The sequence below is a fragment of the Peromyscus leucopus genome, chromosome 3 (assembly GCF_004664715.2).
Source record: "Peromyscus leucopus breed LL Stock chromosome 3, UCI_PerLeu_2.1, whole genome shotgun sequence".
Taxonomy (NCBI): Eukaryota; Metazoa; Chordata; class Mammalia; order Rodentia; family Cricetidae; genus Peromyscus; species Peromyscus leucopus.
The window spans coordinates 14,603,571-14,625,364 of record NC_051065.1 but is presented as its reverse complement, the minus strand read 5'-3'; the positions used below and the strand labels follow the sequence as shown (position 1 = coordinate 14,625,364).

Below are 21,794 nucleotides of genomic sequence, written 5' to 3'. Positions count from 1 at the left end.
TATTATTGAACATAGTAATTATTCTCAGTTGTTAAATTTATTCTAAGCAGTACAACATATACTGTTAAAACCAGAAATCCAAACAAACACAGATGATATTAAAGACTACACTGGATAGTAGAGCCTGGGGAACTCTGTGGAACTGTTAAGCAGGGAGATAAGTTGAGATGTGAAGATGTGCCTGATAGTTTTATGTCAACCTGACACAAGCTAGTCATCAAAGAGAAGAGCACCTCAGTTGAGAAAATGTCTCCATATGATTGGGCAGTCCTGACTTCTTTCCTTCTTCCCTCCCTCCCTCCCTCCCTCCCTCCCTCCCTCCCTCCCTCCCTCCCTCCCTCCCTCCCTCCCTCCCTTCTTTCTTTCTTTCTTTCTTTCTTTCTTTTTCTTTTGTTTGTTTTGAGACAGGGTTTCTCTGTGTAACCACTCTGGCTGTACTGGAACTTGCTTCAGTGACCAGGCTGTCAAACTCAGAGATCCACCTGCCTCTGCCTCCTGAGTTCTGGGATTAAAGGCCTGCACCACCACTACCTGGCTCTGACTTCCTTTGAAGATGAACTTTGTTGTAGAGATGTAAGCTGAATAAACCCTTTCCTACCCAAGTTGCTTTGGTCATGGTGTTTTGTCACAGCAATAGAAACCTTAACTAAGGCAGAGGAGCAAGCATACTCAACTAAACTGCAAAGACAGTTCTTTCCTGTCACGTGCCGTGAGCTGTGAGGAATTTCCCAAGTCTATCCCTCTCCACCTCTGCACCTGCACCGTTGCTTTCTCTGTGTGGTAGATGTCTCCAGCGATTCCCTGTTTCTCTGGCTCTTCAACTTTGAATCCAGTTATGTCAGGAAAAGTCAGATGCATACACTTGGCCTTCTTCACATTTGAAAAAAGGAAAAAAAGATCCAGTTTTTGGATAACTGCAAAAAGCAACACTACCTGTATGCGTGCTCTCAAATGAGAAATTAAAAATTCTGAAATGGATTAGACATTAAATGAATTCTAGCAACTGAAAAGGCTTTTGGGAAATAATAGAATTCCATTCCACCTTGTTTTTAAAACTCTCTTCATTGTCTCTACTGCTTGATATAATGAAATACACTCTTCCTGGGCTACAAGTATCCACCAGGACAGGAAACAGTTTCTTATTTAATTTTGTTTCTAATCAACTTCTAATATTAAAACTATGTCTCCCCCTGCTAGAATCCTATCACACACAAAAAAATCATTTCAGTTACACTGTGCTGAGTGGTCACATGTGCTATCTGAAAAATCCATTCTACCCACACTCACAGGATTTTTATCAGACTTGTTTGTTTTGAGTTTCAGATATAACTTAAAGCACAAACTCAAAGACTAAAATCTATGCAAATTGGGTATCAAAGTCACATTTTGTTCATCTGAGATGCTTTGCTTTTCTAAGTTTTGCTGAGGAGAATTTCTGTTCCCACATATTTTAATAGTAAATAATCTCACACTTGGTGAGCCTTCTCTGGAGATTCTGACCAAGGAGATGCTGTCTGGTGTTCTCATTCCTTTGCTCTGGCCGTTGAAATGTACATCTGGTTTGAAATCATTTCAGTATTAGAACTGTGGGAGGTTGGTGAGATGAGGATTCTTAGGCTGGTAGATAATAATGACAAATGCTGCCACACAAGGGTATAATATAACTATAATATGAAAACATTTATTAACGTGTTAAAACTCTATTTATCCAAATTTTGATATTTGTGCATTATAAAACACCTTATGTTAATATCAAATTTGTTTCAATGATGCATTTGAAGGATTTCTTTTTCTTTTAATTAACAGTGTTGTACTGCAAACTATGAGTATATTCTATACGACAACTTTGGTCGCTAGTGACAGCTTTTACAAAATATCGAACTTGAATGGATATGCTGTTAATCCTATAAGTGCTTACAAAATCCACTGTTAAAGTCACTCAGTGCTTAGTAACACTTTTTACACTGTTATCATTGGTTAGCATAACAGGCAAAGAGAGAAAGCCAGATTGATTGAATATAAATTGCCCTTTCTCAAAATTAATGTTAAGAGGAAATAAACATCACACTAGTTGGCATTGGAGAAACTATTCATAACCTCAGGTTTGAGGTGACAGAAAGCAAATCTAAAATAAAAAAAGAAAGTGTCTATGTGATCTATAAAACATGCAGGCTCTCTGAGTGCCAGTGTGGCATCACATGCCAATGGATGGTTGGAGAGCGACTGGGTCATGACTATTGAATTCTCTAAGTAACGTGTGGCTAATACCTTTAAGGCAATTTGCGTTCTGTTTACAAACAGAGCAGCATATAACTTGGAGTGCTCTCTCCTCCACCAGAGCTGAAAACACTTTCCCCTTCCAATGCTTTGACGATATATTGTGAGTTTTGACGGATATACAGACATAGGTTATTTTTTATGATTTTTAAGAGTTCACTTCTTTATATATAAAAAATGCCATAGTAAAATGCTAAAGGTGTATTGGGCCATAAAACTTGGTTATCTTCCAGAATGGATCAAAGAGCTTGTCTTTAACAAGACTGGCTGTCATAAACATCAAAACTTTCCATGGGTGATTATCAGTGTATGGACATATGGAGGTGTGGATTGTGCTGCCTGTAACAGAGCATCCACCTAAGGTTCTGGAGGGCAGTTTCTCTCTGACAGCTCTTGATTCCTCCCTGTCTTCAGTACTCTGAGACAGGCTTGATTCAGGTTGGTGCCCTCAGGCTGTGTAGCAGAGGCCACCTATGATCCTGGTGAGATAGAGCTTCTGACTCTACCTGTTTGCAGGGAAGGATATTTCTTTATTTACAACTGTTTCTCAGTAGTCCCCGAACCACATTTTGTACAGTTAGATCAACATTCAAATAACAGGGCCTTCCCTCCCCCCTCCCCTCCCCTCCCCTCCCTTCTCTCTCTCTCTCTCTCTCTCTCTTTCTTTCTTCCTTCCTTCCTTTCTCTCTCTCTCTCTCTCTCTCTCTCTCTCTCTCTCTCTCTCTCTCTCTCTCTTTCTTTCTTTCTTTACAAATAAAGATATGTAGTTACGAGTAATCTAACATAATGCCTCATTTGAGTTTCCCCCTGGTCTGTCTGTGTTGCAATTCTTTGATATTATCAATGGTTGTATTTTATGTTCAGGCCACAGGAGAGTTCCACACACTAAGTGACAAGATTCATGAAAAAAATTCCATTGAACTTTTCCGTTTACTTGGTATTAACAGATTATTTGTCATTACATGTATAATTAATTTCAACCTTAGACTACTTACTGATACTACTTTATGGTCTAAACTGCCTATTCAAAATAGCAAGTAAATTTTTTTGATGGTAAATTGTCTAAAAAGAATGATGTGACTTGGAGACTTAAAGACTGGGGTATCTGGATTTTTTTGTATTTTATCATTCCACATATAAAACATATCTTTAAAAGAAAATAGTTGGAATTATTATTCCTTATTTTCACAGGAAATGTGAATGAAAATGAAGAGAGTCCAATATCTCAAACTCTCAATTCAATTTGTAAACAATGCTTAGAAAATTCAAGACATCATGATTATCAATAGAAACCAAGAATTAAGCAATTATACAACAAGATCATTTTGAACAGGAAACTTTAACAATGAAAGAACTTTTTATTATAGGGGTATTATTGATCTAATTGAGCAGGATGGCTGTGTGGCTGTTTTTTTTTTTTCTCCCATCTAATGGGCAGATTGGAACCTGGATAATTGATCAGAATCATATAGGCATTTTGTAGAAGTGTAGCTCTTATTTGTTCTAAAGATCACACCAATTTCAACAATCTACTTGGTTATCTCTCAGAAATGTTCTGCAGAGGGAGGGTCATGAGAAGACAGAAAGTGCTATAGTGGTTCTGATAAACTGTAAGCACACCAGGGACCAACTCCTTTTATGTTGAAACATTCTCTCTAGAACTTCATTCATTCGTACATTCTGCAAATATTTATTGAAGCTAAGAATATATCAGTGAGTACAATTGTCTCAAGTGTCCTAGGAAATCTGTATTCATGCATTGCAGATAAAAACACATATAATGAGTATAACAGGTAAAGTATATGGCATGTTTATAAGGTATGCATGCCTGATAAGTACCAAATGTAGAACAGAATGTGGGATTTTAGGGTGCTAGGTCAGTTTAGAAGTTGCATAATAAAGTTTCATCACTTATACTTGAATGAAAATCTTGTATACACATTGCATTAGGCAAGTTACCTTTGAGATTCTGTAAAATATGAATACTAACTGATTGTTTTAAATTTCATAATAGAAATAATAGAAATTTATGTAATCCTACACTATACATTGAAGTCTGATCTTATTAAAAGACAAAGGTTTATATGGACTGAACAGAAACCATTATATAAGATCTAATTGTAGGGATGTAATTGTAGCATTTCTCAACCCAGAGTCTATCATTATAAAAAAGCTTAATCTGTGGTAATAAAACCATACCCCAATTTTAAAAAATTAAAAAGGGTGGTCACATGGGAAATAGTCTAAAATAACATACAATTAAACTGGGGAAAGTTGAATTGCATAACCCTGTAATTACTGATAACATAAGTCACATAAGATGGACAGCAGTGATTAAACAGAATTGCCCCAAGGCAAGTGAGAATTGAGTAAAAGACTAATATTATTGCACTTCATACACATAGGGGTCAACTTTATGCTTAAATTGAAGCAGGAAGATTGTTTTTCTCCAAGGTATATAAAACTTTCCATCTGTCATCCATCTAGGATGTTGACTTGACTATGAGGAGGTATAGAGTAATGCAGAGCATGATTAGAATGGGGTGAGTCACTTTTTCTTTCCACACACTACTGGAACTGACAGAACATGCCACAGACCAGTAACTGTAAAATAGAGATCTGTCAACAGAAATGGAATTTCCTTAGAATCAGTGTTAGTAAATGTTCAGATACTTCACTGATGCCCTATTATAAATGAAAAGATATTAAAGAAGGTGAGGATGTTGACAGGGACACCATCACCATTAAAGATGACAGGGATGCTGCAGAACTCAGATGGAATGGTTTTCTTGGTGAGGGGTTTTTCTTAGCTTCTTTCACATTCCTCGTGGTATTGCTGTCTGTACCTTTCTTGGAGTGGAGAGCTGGGCTCTCCATGCCTCGACTTGACCACACTAAGGTAAGAAGTTTGTCTTTGGCTAATTTCAATGACATTTCTGTTTTTAGTCTTTTAATTATGTGGCTTAGTTACATTGATTAGCTAGCAAATTGTAATAGTCATATAATTTGCTAAAAATTGTTTCCTAGGCACTGGAAACGTATGTAGCTCTGATGAAATACCTATCTAATATGCCCAACATCTTTTTTTTTTTTATCTCCAACACCTCAAAAAAATAAAGTTTTCCCCTTACAACCCCAAAATATGATTATTAAAGTTCTCATGCATCTAATTAGTAGACCAGAACAGAAGCAGAACTGTGTGAAAGCCATGCTGGAAAATCAAGGTAATGTTCAAACAAATTATTATCTCAGAAATCAGTACACTGAAGAAATTAAATTTGAGCAAATACTTATACCCTGCACCTCAAAAGAAATTCAATTGAAAAGATTTTCAGTTTCACATTGAGTCACTATTTAAAATTTTATATATCATTATCTCAAAACTGGAAATGTACCTATACTTTTGGAATCTAATTGATAGCATTTTTGTTATTTGATGCAAAGAGTAAATTTGTGTTACTTAAATAGGTATTTTCAGAGTTTGAAAACCCCATTTGCTTACAGCTATTGCTCAAATACAAAGAGATCTCCAGTTTATCAGTGCACACTTACTAACCTGAAAATACTTAAATCTACAGCTTCAGCTTTGAGGACTCTTCAGGGTTTAAAAAGCAGAACATATGAGACAAAGTGAAAATAAAGGGCAAGATCTTTAGACGCTCCTTTATTGGGAAAGGCTCAAGGGACTCCAAGAAATAAGTCAGCATGAGACTTTGAAGGTTTGTAAATATGAAACGGTCCTATTAGCTTGCATTGCCTTCTAGACCTTACAATAAAACTGGACCGGCCTTGTTTCAATCACAGAAGTTGTTGCCCCGAAGTTGGAGGGTAACTGGTGCGTATTTGCTCCTAGCAATCTATTTCATCTTTTCCTGGTCATTTCTATAAGAAGGTAGGACAGCACTGCCTAACTTTTGCCAATACATTCTGTCTCTGACTCAGGCTAATACATTGTAAAATGACTTCATTCCATTAAAAAGCAGATTCATTAAGGTTAAAGAATAGTTGTGATACGTTGCTACTGCCACATTCATATCAAAACTTAAAGGTTCCTTGTATTCACTCGCTTCAAGTAGCCACTATTCATAAATTTTCGGCAACTTATTTATTGTCCGTGCAGTTTACTTTAAAAAAATAGAAGTGGGCATAGTTTTCTAAAAGTATTTTTACCCCCTAGTCTCAACTCAGTGGACGATGAACAGATCTCCGAGAGTTTTGCCTTTCCTCTCTGTTACTTGAATGACATTCTGGGCATATTGCATAGTTCGCCAACTTGGTTGTTAAAACTCGTTTAAAGCTTCAATCTCTTTCTGTTCAGATCTTTTCTCCTTTCTGTTCACTTACCAGTTAGGGATTGCTGGGTCTGTTGAACAAACAGACAATACATCCCAAGGGAATTTTCTATGACTATTCTTGCCTTCCCGTTTATGAATGTGAGCTCCATAATGCTGCCTCTAACCAATCTGGGACTCATCTACCAACTCTGAGTCACTAGACTGTGCAGCTTTATGTCTTGTTAAACACACAAGGCGGACCGTGGGGTGCCCAGCCTCCCCTTCAGAGCACACTGCTGCAAACTTTTCCTTTTCTCTCTACGACGCCCCCAGTACCAAAGAGCAATCTGAGCACTGCAGTAATGTTGGGTTACCATGGCTGTTGCATCGCGATGTTTCCACGAGTCTGCCATTTTGATCGTAGCACGCCATCGCTTGGTAACGGTATCCTTGTCCACATTCCTTGTTGTCTCCTGGTACCTTCATCCCCAACAGCACTTCAGCCTTCCCTTCAGGTAAAATACAGTCTGACCAGTTTCCCACAGGCTGCGCATTGTATTTGTCACAAGGACAGTACTGAGTCTCAATCAGAGGGTACAAATGGGAGTTTTTACATTTCTCCTTCTTTTTGCTTTTTCCTGTAGATGGAAAATAGCATTATTAATTTCTAGCATCCTTAGATTTTTTTCCACATTCTTATACTTCCGTTTTCTACTTTTGATTCTATTCAATAGTAGCCTATAAATAAATGATATTTTTTCAATTCTAAGTGCTTTCTAAATAAATTTTCGCTGATATTCAGTGCTTTGGGCTTTGCACAGTGGAACTTTCTTACTTTTTTATTTAAAAATAGTTCACTTTGCATAAAGGATTGTAGTTGATTTTTACACTCTTTGAAACGACTGAAATTCTCATGTTTGTACTGACTCAGGAGTTTGTGGCAATTGCACAAACCTCTTCTTTTTAATATATGCAAAAATACAAGAGGCAGAGGGATAGCTGACTGGGTGTACTCTCTTTGCTGACTGCAGATAGGTGGCAGAGTTACAAGGGGTTATAACCTGGAAATGGAGATTTAAGGCTTATTTCTTGGCCTATTATTTTGTATCTTCCAAAATTTCTGAACAGTACTCATTTTGACATACTTGATGACTAATACAGGCTCAAAAAGAAGATTTGATTGGGTATCAGAATAAAACGTTTTAAATGTTTGAATCAAAAGAAACTCCTCTTTCTTAAAAATTCTTATATATGTTATATGTATACTTTAAAATTGTGTATTTAATTATGCTCGTCATATCATATTAAATATCCATGATATATAATTCTGTCACATATATTAAGTATATTATCAGATTTAATAACATTTATTTCTAATTTTCACACAGTGATAAATATACATATGTCATATATGTATATGGTTTATATATGATATATATCATATATGTATATGGTTTATATATGCAGCTTCCCAGAGTCTTCAGTCTTCATTTTACTTTGGTTCATCTTATAATTTGACAACTCTTAACACTCAACATTTTTGGTTTCTTTTTTTTCCCCTGACTATGTTCAAATACATCCAGCTTCAGTGTAGTGCCATGCCTTCTAACTTAGCTACGTCATTGCTTTTTTCACTTTTTAAAGCCATTGTGACTGTATTTAATGCAACTTTCAGACATAGAATTAATGCTGCATTTCTCATTGTAGGAGATAAGCTACAGGCTGAGGCTGTGGTCCTGAGAACAGGCTGTGATGGTAAAGGGGTAGTTGCTACTCCCTGCACCAGGCACTTCAAACTTTCTGGACAATGCACTAAAGGTGCATGTTTAAATAACAACAATGTTTCATAGTTTGTTGCATAGGGAATTAGGCTGCCTTTTCTTTCTTCTAAAATGATATGCTTCTATCATTGTTACTTTGCATTAAAAACACACTCCTCATAGTCAAGTGTACTGAAATATTCAGTATAACTACAACAGCAATAAGGATTTTCAAGCATACTGCCAGAATGCTCTTAGTTTGAGTTTTATTGTATTTTTCTGTCATGCTAAGAGTTGCCTTTAGCATCCCAATTATTCTTACCAACAATAGCACGCTTTCTGGTTCTAACTGCACCACAGTCTCCATTGCATGAAGAAAACTTGGACCAGCTGGTAAATTGACAGTCATCTTGGCAGGGGACCTGGCAAGCCTGGGTCAGGGCTGGCACAGGGCCTGCATACTGGAGGCACTCCTGGATGCTAGCCTGCCCTCCATCTTGCTTTCGACAAGTAATGGCTAAAAGAAAAACATGTGTCTAATTAGTCTATAATTTAAAAATTAAAAGCATTTTCACAGAGTGAGGAATCCTCTTCTAATTCCCAGTTTACAGTAGAAATGTAGTTAGAGTATTTGCAAGAATCACTGTGGACGTAAAAGTGTGTGTGTGTGTGTGTGTGTGTGTGTGTGTGTGTGTGTGTACTGTGAGTGCACATTTGGAAGTCAGAGTTTGACACTTAGTGCCTTCTTCTATCTCTTTCTGCTTTGTTTTGAGACAGGGTTTCTCACAGAACCTAGAGGTCAACCATTGTTGAGACTGGCTGGCCTATAAACTCTGAGCATCCTCTGGCATTTATCTCTTAGTGCTGGATTATAGTCATGCTCTACTGCATCCTGCTTTTATTGGGTGCTGGGAATCACACTAGATCCTCACGCTTGTACAAAATGCACTTTACTCACTGAGGCATCCCCAACCCATGTATATTCTTTAAAGAACATATAGCCTTCATTGGATATTGTGGCACAGGAAAACATACTATAAAACACACCACACCACACACACACACACACACACACACACACACTGACATAGATTCTATGAACGATTTAAAATCATTTTACATGTGGGTTAGACTTAGAAATTAATTTTAGCAGATAAATCATGGGTGGATTCTAGTTTGTGTTGAACATGGAATATTTGCCACAGTGCTAGAAGCAAATCAGATGTCTCCAGTGCTGTTTTAGGACATCAAGCAATCTAAAATTTTTATATACAAAGGTCTCAGTAAATGCCCATTTGTTAGTAAATTGTGGTAGGACAGCATGCTTGTGCGTCTTGTCTTACAGTCACTTCAGCATAGAAAGCACCATTTTCTTCCATATTGAGAGTGTACTGGGTTGTCTTTTGAGTGGCTAATAAGAGGCAGTATCAAAGCCCTTCATCACTTCTGATCTCAAGTTCTTCACATAGCAGAAATATTAACTCTGAATTTAAAAGTAAATTAGAAAACTTTTAACAAGCTTAATGTAGCATATCACTAGTAGAATTCTTATGATTATATATGGACTTTAATGATGATCAAACAATTTTAATTCATATAATGGTTCCTTCCAAGATATTGTTCCAGTGATTTATTTAAAGCAAGAAGCAGTTTTATTAGATACAAAATATAGATAGATAACATTGCTTTTTATGTAACAGATCTTAAAGGAAAAGGTCACATGATATTTACAGCCTCCCTTCTCTCCCTCTCTATTTACTGTATAGATTGTAAAACCCATTCATTCATTTATCAAGAAAGCCAAAGAAACTTTTAAACTTTGGTCCCAAATTGAAATCTTCATTAAATTCCCCAAGATGGCCTCATTCACACTGATATATATGGCATTTTTGGGTATGAGGTGGAGGCTGAAAATGCCTGTGCTCTCTAGCTTTCATGAAATCCCATCATTATTAAATTAAAGGAAGAGGATGACATGTTGACCTGAGTTTTAGCTGGGACACAGGTGTCCCTTGATTAGGTCATATGCTCTGCACCCGTGAGCTGGGACCTAACTGAACAGTGCAGTCTGTGTAATGGGTGTGCAAAGGGAAGGGGCTGACAGCTGGAGACAAGATGTGCACAATGTGGAACAAATCCATGCAAGATCATTTTGCACTGCAAGAACAGTTCCAGGACTTCTTTGTTTTGAATGGTGTCTCCTTCATACACCCTGGTGTTACAGAGTCGATTTGTATAAAAAGAACAGAGGTTCTTGAATTGGGAAGTCAAAAGTCAATGGTGGGCATTGTGAAAACCAGGTGATGACAAATTGTCTCTCTCACCATTTTGGGAGAGGCTGGCATGCTCCTGTGTTTATCATAGAAGTCTAAGGTAGTGGTTGTGTCAGGTTGCAAAGTGGTTAGCTTTGGAAATACAGCTTTCTTACTCAACTCAAATGTTTCTATTTCATTGGCTAAGGACAACATCCTGAGTTTTCAATTCTCTTGCAGCCCTGATGATATTAATTTGCTGGCTGGATGTAAAGCTACTGCTCTAGGAGGTAATGTAGTATAGCCTGTAGCAGGAGCACCTGGAATGCTAGTCAACACTTTGATTCTTGGGTTCATCTAAGAGGTCAAGAAATAAGCACTTTTCAAAGCTGCTGGGTATTCAAGGCACAAGCGTTCTGACTGAGACTTGTGGGTAAGATAGAAGCTTCTCTGGTAACTCAGTTACCTTTGCACTATGTCAGGTTTTGGAAAACACTGGTATGTGGGTCTGGGGCTCTAAATGAGTTATTGTTCTCTTGAGAAAGTATTATGGGGACTTGTATAGGGATGGATCAAAGTGAGCATTCATTTATTTTGAAGGTAAACTATTTGTAACACAGTAGAGGTGGATGTTTCTGATGGTATTTCACACTTCTCTTTATTACACCATTTGCAAATAGGACCAACCACTTATACACGGTAAACTCAGGAAGTTCCTATAGTTTATTGACAAAGTTGCACCAAAGATACTCAAAAGAAAGACTTGAGAAATGAAAAATATTTGACATTTTACTAGTTAGGATATGCAGAACCTCCAATAATGATTAATTTGGAATAGAAGATGTATGACTATATTAGAATTCTTAGCTCTGAAGATGGCTGTAGTATTTTTTAACTGAAATTAAGGATTATAAAAGTAAAGTTGGGGGTCTTTGAAATGAAATGAAATTTGCCTACTTATCTAACATGCCTCTCTGAAATGGAGACTCAAATATAAAGTTAATAAAATTGCCTTGGGCTCTAGATGAGGGTGTCAGTCTCTCTCTCTCTCAAATCTTATTTCAAAATTACTCCATGTATCATCACATTGTGATGTGAGAACGAAAATAACTCCACTACCAATATAATTATATAAATAAATGAACAGTGTTATTATACTATTCACAAAATTCAAAAGGTCTTTCCCCATACTCAGGCATGGCATAAAATCTTGTTAGTGCTTCAGTTAGTTGAAATGGAAAACAAATGTGTAAAATTGCCATATCTGTTCTCAGAAATCCGCTCAGCACTCCACTTCCCTTATCTGAGATTTTCAACAGTGTACTTTTGGAATGAATCACACAGTGTTATCCAAACAAGAGCAAGAACACCGTTTGTACAATATATTGAAAATTTATCATGCATCTTAGCCTGTTTGTATTCTAACTTAGAGGAAACACAACAATTCAAACATAGAAATGCAATCTAAAATGACTTCCTGCTACTGGGTGAGGAAAATATAAATGTTTGGAAAGGGAACCATCTGGTCTCTCAACTTTGTGAACCTTAAAAATCATTTGTGATTTTTAATTGTAGCATAAATGGATCATATCAACTTGATTTCCTGGCATTTCAGAAAGCTACACATACCCAAGCAGTTGTGATTGTATTTGCATCTGTCTTCATATATGATGATTATGCAAATTCTCCTTTGTGTTGAGGTCTTATTAGCAAAATGGGTCAAAATAATGCTATCCTATGAAGAGTGGTTCACAAAAGCTTCTTGGTGAGATTAGCTACTAGCAAAATAGTTATTTTAAAGGGAAATAACACAGATAACAGTATGTTGACTATACACATTCATTTCATTTATAAAATATAAATATATAGATATCACAGCAAGTTTTATGTGTTATAGAATTAAATGACTCTGGCTAAAAGCATCAGAGACAGAAGTTTGAATAACTATGGACTAAAGATGAATCACCTTAGGCAAGCATAGCCCATCAAGAATCAGGAAATAGTATAAAAGTAAGTAAGTAGTTCAATATCTTCAGCAAATAAATGCTACAAGGAAAAAAAAACCAGTGTGGGATTAGATCAAAGTAATTCATTAAGATACACTAATCAAAGAAAATTTGTAGACATTGGGATTAATTTGAAAAAACAGTGTGTAAACATTTTATGAGTGTTAATGATATGTGTGTACATGCACATGTCTTTCTCAGTGTGTTCCTGTGAGAATGCTTATGTATGTGAATATAGGCATGCACATGTCACTGTGCATGTGTAGAGTAGAGAAAACACCCTCAGATTGATCCTTACATTCCATCTTGCTTGAAGCCAAGCCAGGTTTATGTTGTACACAGATGTGTGTACCAGCCTACTTGGCCCGTAATCTTCCAGAGATTCTCCCATTTCTGCCTCCCCTCTCAATGCTGCTGCCTTGGAATTACAGAGTGTGCTATTGTGTTCAGCTTTCCATGGTTGTGAGTATAAACATTCAGGCCCTGTGCTTGTGTGGCAAGTGACTTATGTACTAGGCCATCTCCTCTGCCTGTGAGTGTAGACATTTTTGAGATAATAGGGGAAAATTAGATATGGCCTAAAGATTAGCCATCATTAAATTATTATTAATTATGTTTGAAATAATAGTATCATTTTCATGTTAGAAAAGAATGAAGTGTCTATAGGAAATAAACATCTTATCTAGGTGTTGCTTGAAAATACTCCAGGAAAATTATTTTGCAGTGTGCAGGGAGTGACAGATGACCAAGATGGCAAGATATCAAAAACATTTAATGGTGAATAAATAATAACCACACTGTGAATACTTTATTTCAGTCTTCCCATTTTTGTGTGTTTTATAAAACATCTCCCAAATTTAAGTATCAAAGCCTAATAAATCAAATAATCAATTTCAGAGTATTTTTGTGTAAATCTATTTATAAATTATGTTTTAGATTTATTTTATTTTTAAAGTATATGATGTGTGTGTGTCTATGTAGGAGTATGTAAATATCAGAGCAGCTGCCCACAGAGGCCATAAGAGGGTATTGGATCTCTTGTAGCTAGAGTTGGCCTGATACAGATGTTGGGAACTTAATCAGGGTCTTCTACAAAAGTGGTAGATGATGCTAGGAAGGCATGGTAGGACACAATTTTAATCACTGTACTCAGAAGACAGAGGCAGGCACATTTTTGTGAATTCAAGGTCAGTTTGGTCTACACAGTGAGTTCCTGGCTAGCCAGGGCTCCACAGGAAGATCCCATCTCAAAAACATAAACAAACAATAACAAAACAACAAACAAACAATCCTGCAGCAGCCCATGCTCTTAACTGATGAGCCATTAGCCCTAGGAACTGTGTTTTAAATAGAAAAATATTAAAGATTCAAGGAATAAGAGGAAACAGCGATAGCACTGTTGAGTTAACAGCAGATGGAGATGGGTATAAATTAATATGAGTATCACTTTGAAGATACTGACAGAACTTGGAGTCAGTAGATCTAACAACACAACACCTTCATTTTCTTGAAGAGGTAGAAACTCCCCTGTTATTCAGGTTGCACTAAAGTGGGGAATTCAAGTAGACTGTGTATTACTCTGCAGTATGTAAGCAAGCCCTTGCTGTCATTTTGCTTAACTAATCAAAGTGAAATAAGCTGCTAAATCTAAAATGTGCACACAGTTCATTACAGGAAGCAGAATCTATATCTTGATGTAATGAAAGCTGTTGAATTATGTGTAACAAAGAGGTCAAGGGGCTCTGAAACCTTATTTATTAAATTGAGTGGTACAAACATGTATCCTACCACAATAGTGTCTGGATGACATTCCAGACATATTATGCTCAGCTGGTAAGTTGATTAGATGAGTTATTTTCCCATAGTTTTATGAACAAATGGCAAGAGTGAGAATGAAATCATATAAAAATGAAACAGAAAAGGCTTAGCATGAATAGGAGCTTGTTACCAAGAGACCTAATTGTGCGTAGATCCAGCATATAAATAATGCAAGAGCACCCCAGTTGTTTCCTAGGTAGATATAATGATCCTGGTCTTTCTTTGTAGCAAAGAGATTTTCACTGACATAGTTGCTAACTTACACTTCCTAATTATAATTTGTGAACACAACCCTGTCAGAATAGAAAAAAAGCCATATTTCTTTTTAAATTACTCTTAAATAGTTTCCAATGATCCCAGTGCCATTGATTCACACAATATGTGTGAAAATATTCACACCTCTTACTAGGAAAAAAATGTCAGCTCCCAGAAGAGTAGCTCAGATCAAGGTCAGCTAGACTGGAGTGGAGATGTTGGAAGGTTTAGCTAGCTGCATGGCCACATGTGGAACATCCAAGAGCAATCATAGCCACAGGATGGTGCCACATGTATTTTATAGCTGCTATTTGAAAAATGGCAAATGCTGGCAAATAGTTGATAACAAAGGTCTTGGAGGAATATAAGACTGAATCAGAATGTCCAAGTCAACTAAGACCACAGAAAGGCTGATTGGCAAGAGCCTATAAGTAATAGTCAGTGGCTAGAAAACAATATTGTTGGATACTAGAAATAACTGAAGGCCCAGGTCAGATTGGAAGCATCACTTCAAAACCATCAGAGAGATTAGTCTTTGAAGACAAGTGGATTCTAGGAAACCAGAATTCACAGAAAATCAGAGAATAGCACTTGAAAATGGAAAAATAATAAAAGCTTTGAATAATAGTTATAAAAGGGAAAAGTACAAAACTTAGGAACCAATTAATAAGTACAATCAGTCCAAAGAAGGTTTTAAAACTATAACACATAAGTTTCCTTAAAGTAACATTCTCTCTTTTTTATTGTTATTTTCTACTTATATTTTCTTGTTTTTAATTGAATTCTGTCTGTAAATGAACAAAATAGTATGTATTGCTAAAATAAACTGACTCAGATATTTGGTATTATCTAAACTTTAATAATGTCTCAAATACAATTTTTTTAAAAGAATAAAATGGACAAGAGTCATAGGGAAAGATAAAGCTCAACACATTGAAATCCAGGATTTAAGCACATTTGTTCTTAAAAGCAACACATTGTGCAGTTAACTATTACTATCTCACATTCCACAAATTATTTAGATTTAATTTTGATTGTATAAGATATCCCTGACAGGAGATAGCATAGGGACCAACATGGAATTTGAACTAAAACAACCTTGAAATTACTTATATGAAAGCTTTATGTTTAATTTTTATGACTTTTGTACCATGCTCTTCCACTAATGTATAACAAATAATAAAGCCCAGAATTACATACTCATATTTAAATAGCAGAAGCTGCTATTTTTCTTTAGAATAATTGTTGAGAAAAAATAAGGAAATAATCTGAAATATGCCATTACTAGTATTTTTTTATGTTCATTGACCTTTGAACTTTTGCTGGCTCCCTCTTCTCCAGAGGGTACCCTACTTCTACTGACTTTGTACTCTAATCTGTGGTTTCACTGACTCAGACATTGTGTCGCCATCCATGACCCTACAGGAGGTCATATTTTAGATGTTTGCATAGAGCTGCTGCTGTCCAGGCCATTGTGAAATCCTTTCATCCCAGGGAGGGGTAGGAGGGCTCAGCATTCAGCTTCCTTTTCACGTCTAGATTCTGAACCCCCAGGCTGGCGTGTGTCAGCTCTGGCTCCAGGTATATACTCCACTGAGATGGTCCAACCATGCATAATAGTAATCCTGAATGTCCCTCAGACTTTCTGGTTTCCTAGAATCCACTTGTCTTCAAATACTAATCTCTCTGATGGTTTTGAAGTGATGCTTCCAGTCTGACCTGGGCCTTCAGTTATTTCTAGTATCCAACAATATTGTTTTCTAGCCACTGACTATTACTTGTAGGCCCTTGCCAGTCAGCCTTTCTGTGGTCTTTTAACTTCGAATGCCACCAAATCTTACTTTAGCCTGGGCCACCACCTCTGCTCTGGTGACTGGTGAAATAAGACATGAAGAGCTAGAAGCAGAAGCCTTCCGTGCCTGCATAGACATTGGTTACATGCTGGCTAAGGGCTAGTGCCTGGTTGATTTGAGGGATCCGAGGAACTGGGGATTAATTGGTGGAGAAATCTGAGGAACTGTCACGCTCATGCAGTCAGGAGAAGAAGGCATGAGATCTACAGTCAGGTGTGGGCTGCCCAAAATTATCATTGTTATGCGCCATGTATTTTATTCCTAATGCAAACCCAGTGCTAACTTTATCCATGAATATGGCCAGGATTCAACAATCTACTCACCTGGTGAAGCAGTGGCTTAGTCTTCTAAATACCATCTGAAGAGTAGAAAGGCGACCAGAGAGAACAGACAGTACAGGCTGCTGTTCTATGACATGTTTACATACAAATGACTTGAGTGATATGAAGCAAGCTTTTAAAATCACTAAATCCTCTTAATTATTTAACACCTCCTTTATTTCTCTATTTTTTGTTCTTAAGCCATTAGATAATCCGCTGCTTCTCTTTTTGTTTGTTTGTTTTTGTTTTTAATTGACAAAATAATCCATTTTTTTTTCCACTTGGTATTTCATTCCCTGAGGGATGTCTGTCTGCCTCAAGTGCATTCAGAGAAGCCCCAGAGAAACCAGCCAATACACTGCCCTTAAGTGTATAGATTTCACATCGTGCTCTTTTCCTCGAGTCACCCTGTGTGTAAATGTAATTTCCTCTTTCACTAGGTGTATGGCAGTAGTTACCTCTGATTTCTTCCTCCAAATTTTCTATTGTTGTTGCGCTTATACAGTAATAATAATATATACATTATTAATTTGCCTTGAAACTCAAATCATGTATGCTTTAGAATACTTCATACCATATGAAATTATCATCTATATATTTTATTTGCTCAACGGGCAAATAGTACAAGGCAACATGAATTGTGTAGCATGCATTTAAGAAATATTTGTTTATGCTGCCATTAATCATATTGAATACTATTCAGGAAATTTACATTAGCTTTAGGGACTGGTATTACTCTGTTTATACAGTTTTTTAAGAAAGCTCAATATAACAGACTTATAGACCTGTGATCATGACAGAAAGTTTAAGACGTTGATATGGCCTGAGTTGTATTTTCCTAATATTCAGAGATTGAGGTTCTAATCCCAGAATAATGGAGTCATGAGATGGAAACTTGGTAAGGTAACCAGGGTTATATATGTTCACAAGGGAGTGTTTTCTTATGATGATACTGATGCTCTCAGAGAGAGCTTCCCTCTATGTTTGTGTATGCCTCTCAGTCTCTCTGCCTGGCCTGTCTGTCTCTCTGTCTCTGTCTCTCTAGCTCTTTCTCTCTCTCTTCCATAAGTTACAGGGAAAATGTTCTCTAAAATCCAGAAAAAAAGCCATCACCAGAAATTGAGTTCCTTAGCACTTTGAACTTGTGGTATACTGTTACGGCAACTACAGCACACTAATGATTATGTATTTATTTTACAAAAGACTATTCGATGGGACAGAATCTACTGTTATACTCCTCTAGTGATGTGAAAGCTCAAATCTGAGAAAAACTGAACCATAACAGGACCTTGCAAGTAATGTGCTGAGATATGCATATTTATTACACAAAACAAGCACTTTGATTCCTCTCTATGCAATACATCATGAGTGAGCCAGAAATTAACATCTAGCTGTGATATGATTCATCATTAGAGAAAAGAATTGAAAAAACCCGACAACAGTTTCTGTCTCTTGTCTTCCACACTCTCTGTATTTTCAGGTTTTATCTTTATTTTTTTCTTTAAAAACTTTACTGCTGGAGTTCAGAAAGTCAATACTGTATTCTGATATTTTCCAAAGAATGCTGCTATTTCATTCTTAAAGGAGGTATTTTATTACTATAATAGATTTTGGAGCCTGCCTATCTCGTAACTTTAAATAGGTTTTTTCACTGATGGTCTTAATTTGGAAACTTGAGCTAAGGACAAGGTAGGACTATCTAATACTATTGATTATACTAATAGAAGTTGTAGCTATATCAATGATTATTTACTTCTCAATTTAGATTGGGACTAGTCATTTTTTTTTCTGCAAAGCTGAGATAGTAAATAATTTTTGCTTTCTGAGATATATTGTCTCTTGTGGATACTGAACTTTGCCATGTATCTTGAAATCAGCCATAGACAATGCATAAAGAAATGGGTATGGCTGTGTTCCAATACAATGTTAACTACAAACAAACAGGCTGTGGACTGGATTTTGTTGACAGGCCATAGTTTAAACAAATCATTTTATAAAGGCCGTACATTAATTATGTCTATTGTTAGAGTTCTAGCATGGTTTTTAATAGTTGTGACTATATTTTAATTCATATAATGGACTCCTGATGTAAAGAAGGAAATGCTAACTTAAAGTTAGTAAGTTACAGAAATATTAATTTTAATCTAAATTCTTTAGACTAAAAGAAATAACTAAAAACTTTTGGATGTGAGTAAGCTGGAGAAAAAAGAAATATGTAAAACATTATTACTATGTTTATACACACACACACAATATTTTGGAGGTTTGAGGTTTCCTATAGTACAACAAATCACTTATAGAATGTTGGTCAAATAGTCATCTATCATTGTATGCCACCTTTACAGTTACATATCTGTTTCAGCTTCAGAGTAGGTGCTTTCTACTTGGTGACTATACTATGCAAATTATACAAACTAGAACTTCCCAAATTAGCTCTGCATTCATAATAATGTTATTTACAGCAACAGAACTATTATGAAGCTGAAAATATTGAAGTTAAGGAGCACAAGGTTCAACTTTAACTTGTATTTCTATTATGCATTATATTCTTTTGTGAAATCCTATGAACATCTTCACTATATTAAATCCATTGCCAATTTTTTTTTGTCCATTTTCATACTGTGGCTCTCATCTAAGCCACATACTTCAGCCTCTTATTGTTCCAACAGTATCTTAGCCAGAAGCTGGATCCAAGTGTCTTATCGTTCTAATTTATTCTGCACATGCTGACAGATAAAACGCTGCTTTCATCAGGCCTTGCTCTTTTCACTTATTGAACATGGTCTCAAACACTGATCCTGACATTTATAGGTCTCCACAAAATCTCCCCAGGCTCCAGCTCACATCTTTGCAGCCTCAACCTACCCACTTTTCTATGAGCTTATTAATTGCTTTTCTTACCTCAAATGCTTAGCTTATAGAATTGATTGGCTTGTACGTTCCACTCCTCTTTCTGCTTATTCTAGGAAGATGGGACAAGTCAAGTAGAAGCACTTCCTTTAAGTCTTTCTTGCTCCTTCAACTTCAAATGATCAGATTTGCAATCAATCGCTTTTAGTGTTGAAGTCCTATTTGTTGGGTCAGAGTAAATGCTCTCATTTCCCTAACAAATGCAAGCTCCTTGGTGTCAATATCCCTATCCTTTCACAACACCCATGGTTCTTTTTGCACAGCCTCTTCAATGCAGTCCCAAATGAATGAGTAGCTAGACTAGAAAGTCTGAAATACTAGACAACACAGAAGTGCCCATTCCATAGACTTTGCTGATTGAATTAATGCAACATGATTACTTTAATCACTAAAGGAAAACACTTTCTTTAATTTTATTTTGCCTGTGACCATATGATGTCGATGATAAAGACAGCGAGACACTGACAAATGAATCATTCACGGTTCTGGAATCAACCATGAATATCAATGTAAGAAAACATTTCTCTCTTTCCAAGAACAAAAGATACTTCTCTCCATCTCATGCCCCATAGGAACATAGGCAAGAAAAAGAAATCTCCACAGGCTGGAATAATAAAGACAAGAAATCCTTTTTCATGAAAGTTATTATCCTAAAGTCAGTTACACACAAACCAGTTACTATAATGCAATGTTGTCCCCCCAGATTTTCTGAAATTCATAAGATTACTGGGACAGAGTGAGCATTGGGGGGACTGTGCCAGGAATAGACTGTGCCAGAATTGCCTGAAGACTAGCGGAGGAAGTGCCACCAAACAGGAAGCCAACAAATGAACTTTCAAAAACCCAAAGAAAGTGGCATTGAGGAGGCCAAAGACAACTTCCTTTTTCACAGAAGAAGTGGGTAAGTGTATTAGATATTAAAAGTACTCACTAGGACCAGAAAATAACAGAGTCTATGAGATTTGGAAATGATAAAGTCAACGATCATCATAAAAAAAAAATCAGTTTCTGCACAGACCGTGTGTCTAAACAGCAAGATGTCCTCGTTCATACTGTTGCTTCTGTGCTCTGTGACATTCTGTGCACAGTCACCAGGGCCATGGACTGACAGGAAGGGGAAGGAATTATCTTTCAATGAAGACAATGTGTGCACAGTTCGTCAAGGCTTTTTAGTCTCAAGGGAGGAAGTGAGTCACTCAAGTTTGTTCAGCCTTTAATAGTAGAGTTTTGCAATATGAAGCCGTTTCCTATGTATACCACTTTCATCACTGTCTTAGTTAGGGCTACTCTTGTTGTGAGGGAACACCATGACTAAAAGCAACTCAGGAAGGAAAGGGTTTATTTGGATTATGATTTCATATCACCCTTTCTCATTGAAGGAAGTCAGGATAGGAACTGAAGCAGGGCAGGAATGTGTAGGCAGGAGCTGATGCACAAGGTATGAAGGAATGGTTTGCTCCTCAAGGCTTGCTCAGCCCACTTTCTTATAGAACCCAGGACCACCAGCCCATGATGGCACCACATGCAATGGGCTGGGTCCTCCCACATCAATAACTAATTAAGAAAATGTAGCCGGGCGGTGGTGGCGCACGCCTTTAATCCCAGCACTCGGGAGGCAGAGCCAGGCGGATCTCTGTGAGTTCGAGGCCAGCCTGGGCTACCAAGTGAGCTCCAGGAAAGGCGCAAAGCTACACAGAGAAACCCTGTCTCGAAAAACCAAAAAAAAAAAAAAAAAAAAAAAAAAAGAAAATGTACTACAGGCCTGCCTACAGGCCCGCCTACAGGCCAATTTATGGAGACATTTTCTCAACTGAGGCTCCCTCCTCAGATGACTCTAGCTCTGTCAAGTTGACACAAAACCTGCCAGGACAATCATCCAGCATTTTCTCTAGTGGTATTCTATTAAATATACCTTCATATTCTGACCATAAATCTCTGAGTACCATTTGTGTGTGGTGATATATTAAAATGGAAAGAATTCTACCAGATTTTTTCTTTTCCATGTAGAAGAGTGACTAAATGAGGAAAGCTCACCTTGCACTTGTACTAGAATTGGAACTGAAGCTTGT

At 36.8% G+C, this 21,794-nt stretch overlaps 1 protein-coding gene across 2 annotated transcripts in view; it reads right to left on the bottom strand.

Annotated features, from left to right (window-relative positions):
* Window positions 1–21,794, bottom strand: part of Thsd7a (thrombospondin type 1 domain containing 7A) — a 387,216-nt gene that overhangs the window by 41,817 nt on the left and 323,605 nt on the right. For both annotated transcript variants that reach the window (XM_028894646.2, XM_028894648.2), the window contains exons 12-13: window positions 8,634–8,828; window positions 6,926–7,189 (exon numbers count right to left, since the gene is read on the bottom strand). In XM_028894646.2, coding sequence (XP_028750479.1) covers window positions 6,926–7,189; window positions 8,634–8,828 — 459 coding nt within the window. The remainder of the gene's footprint in view (window positions 1–6,925; window positions 7,190–8,633; window positions 8,829–21,794) is intronic.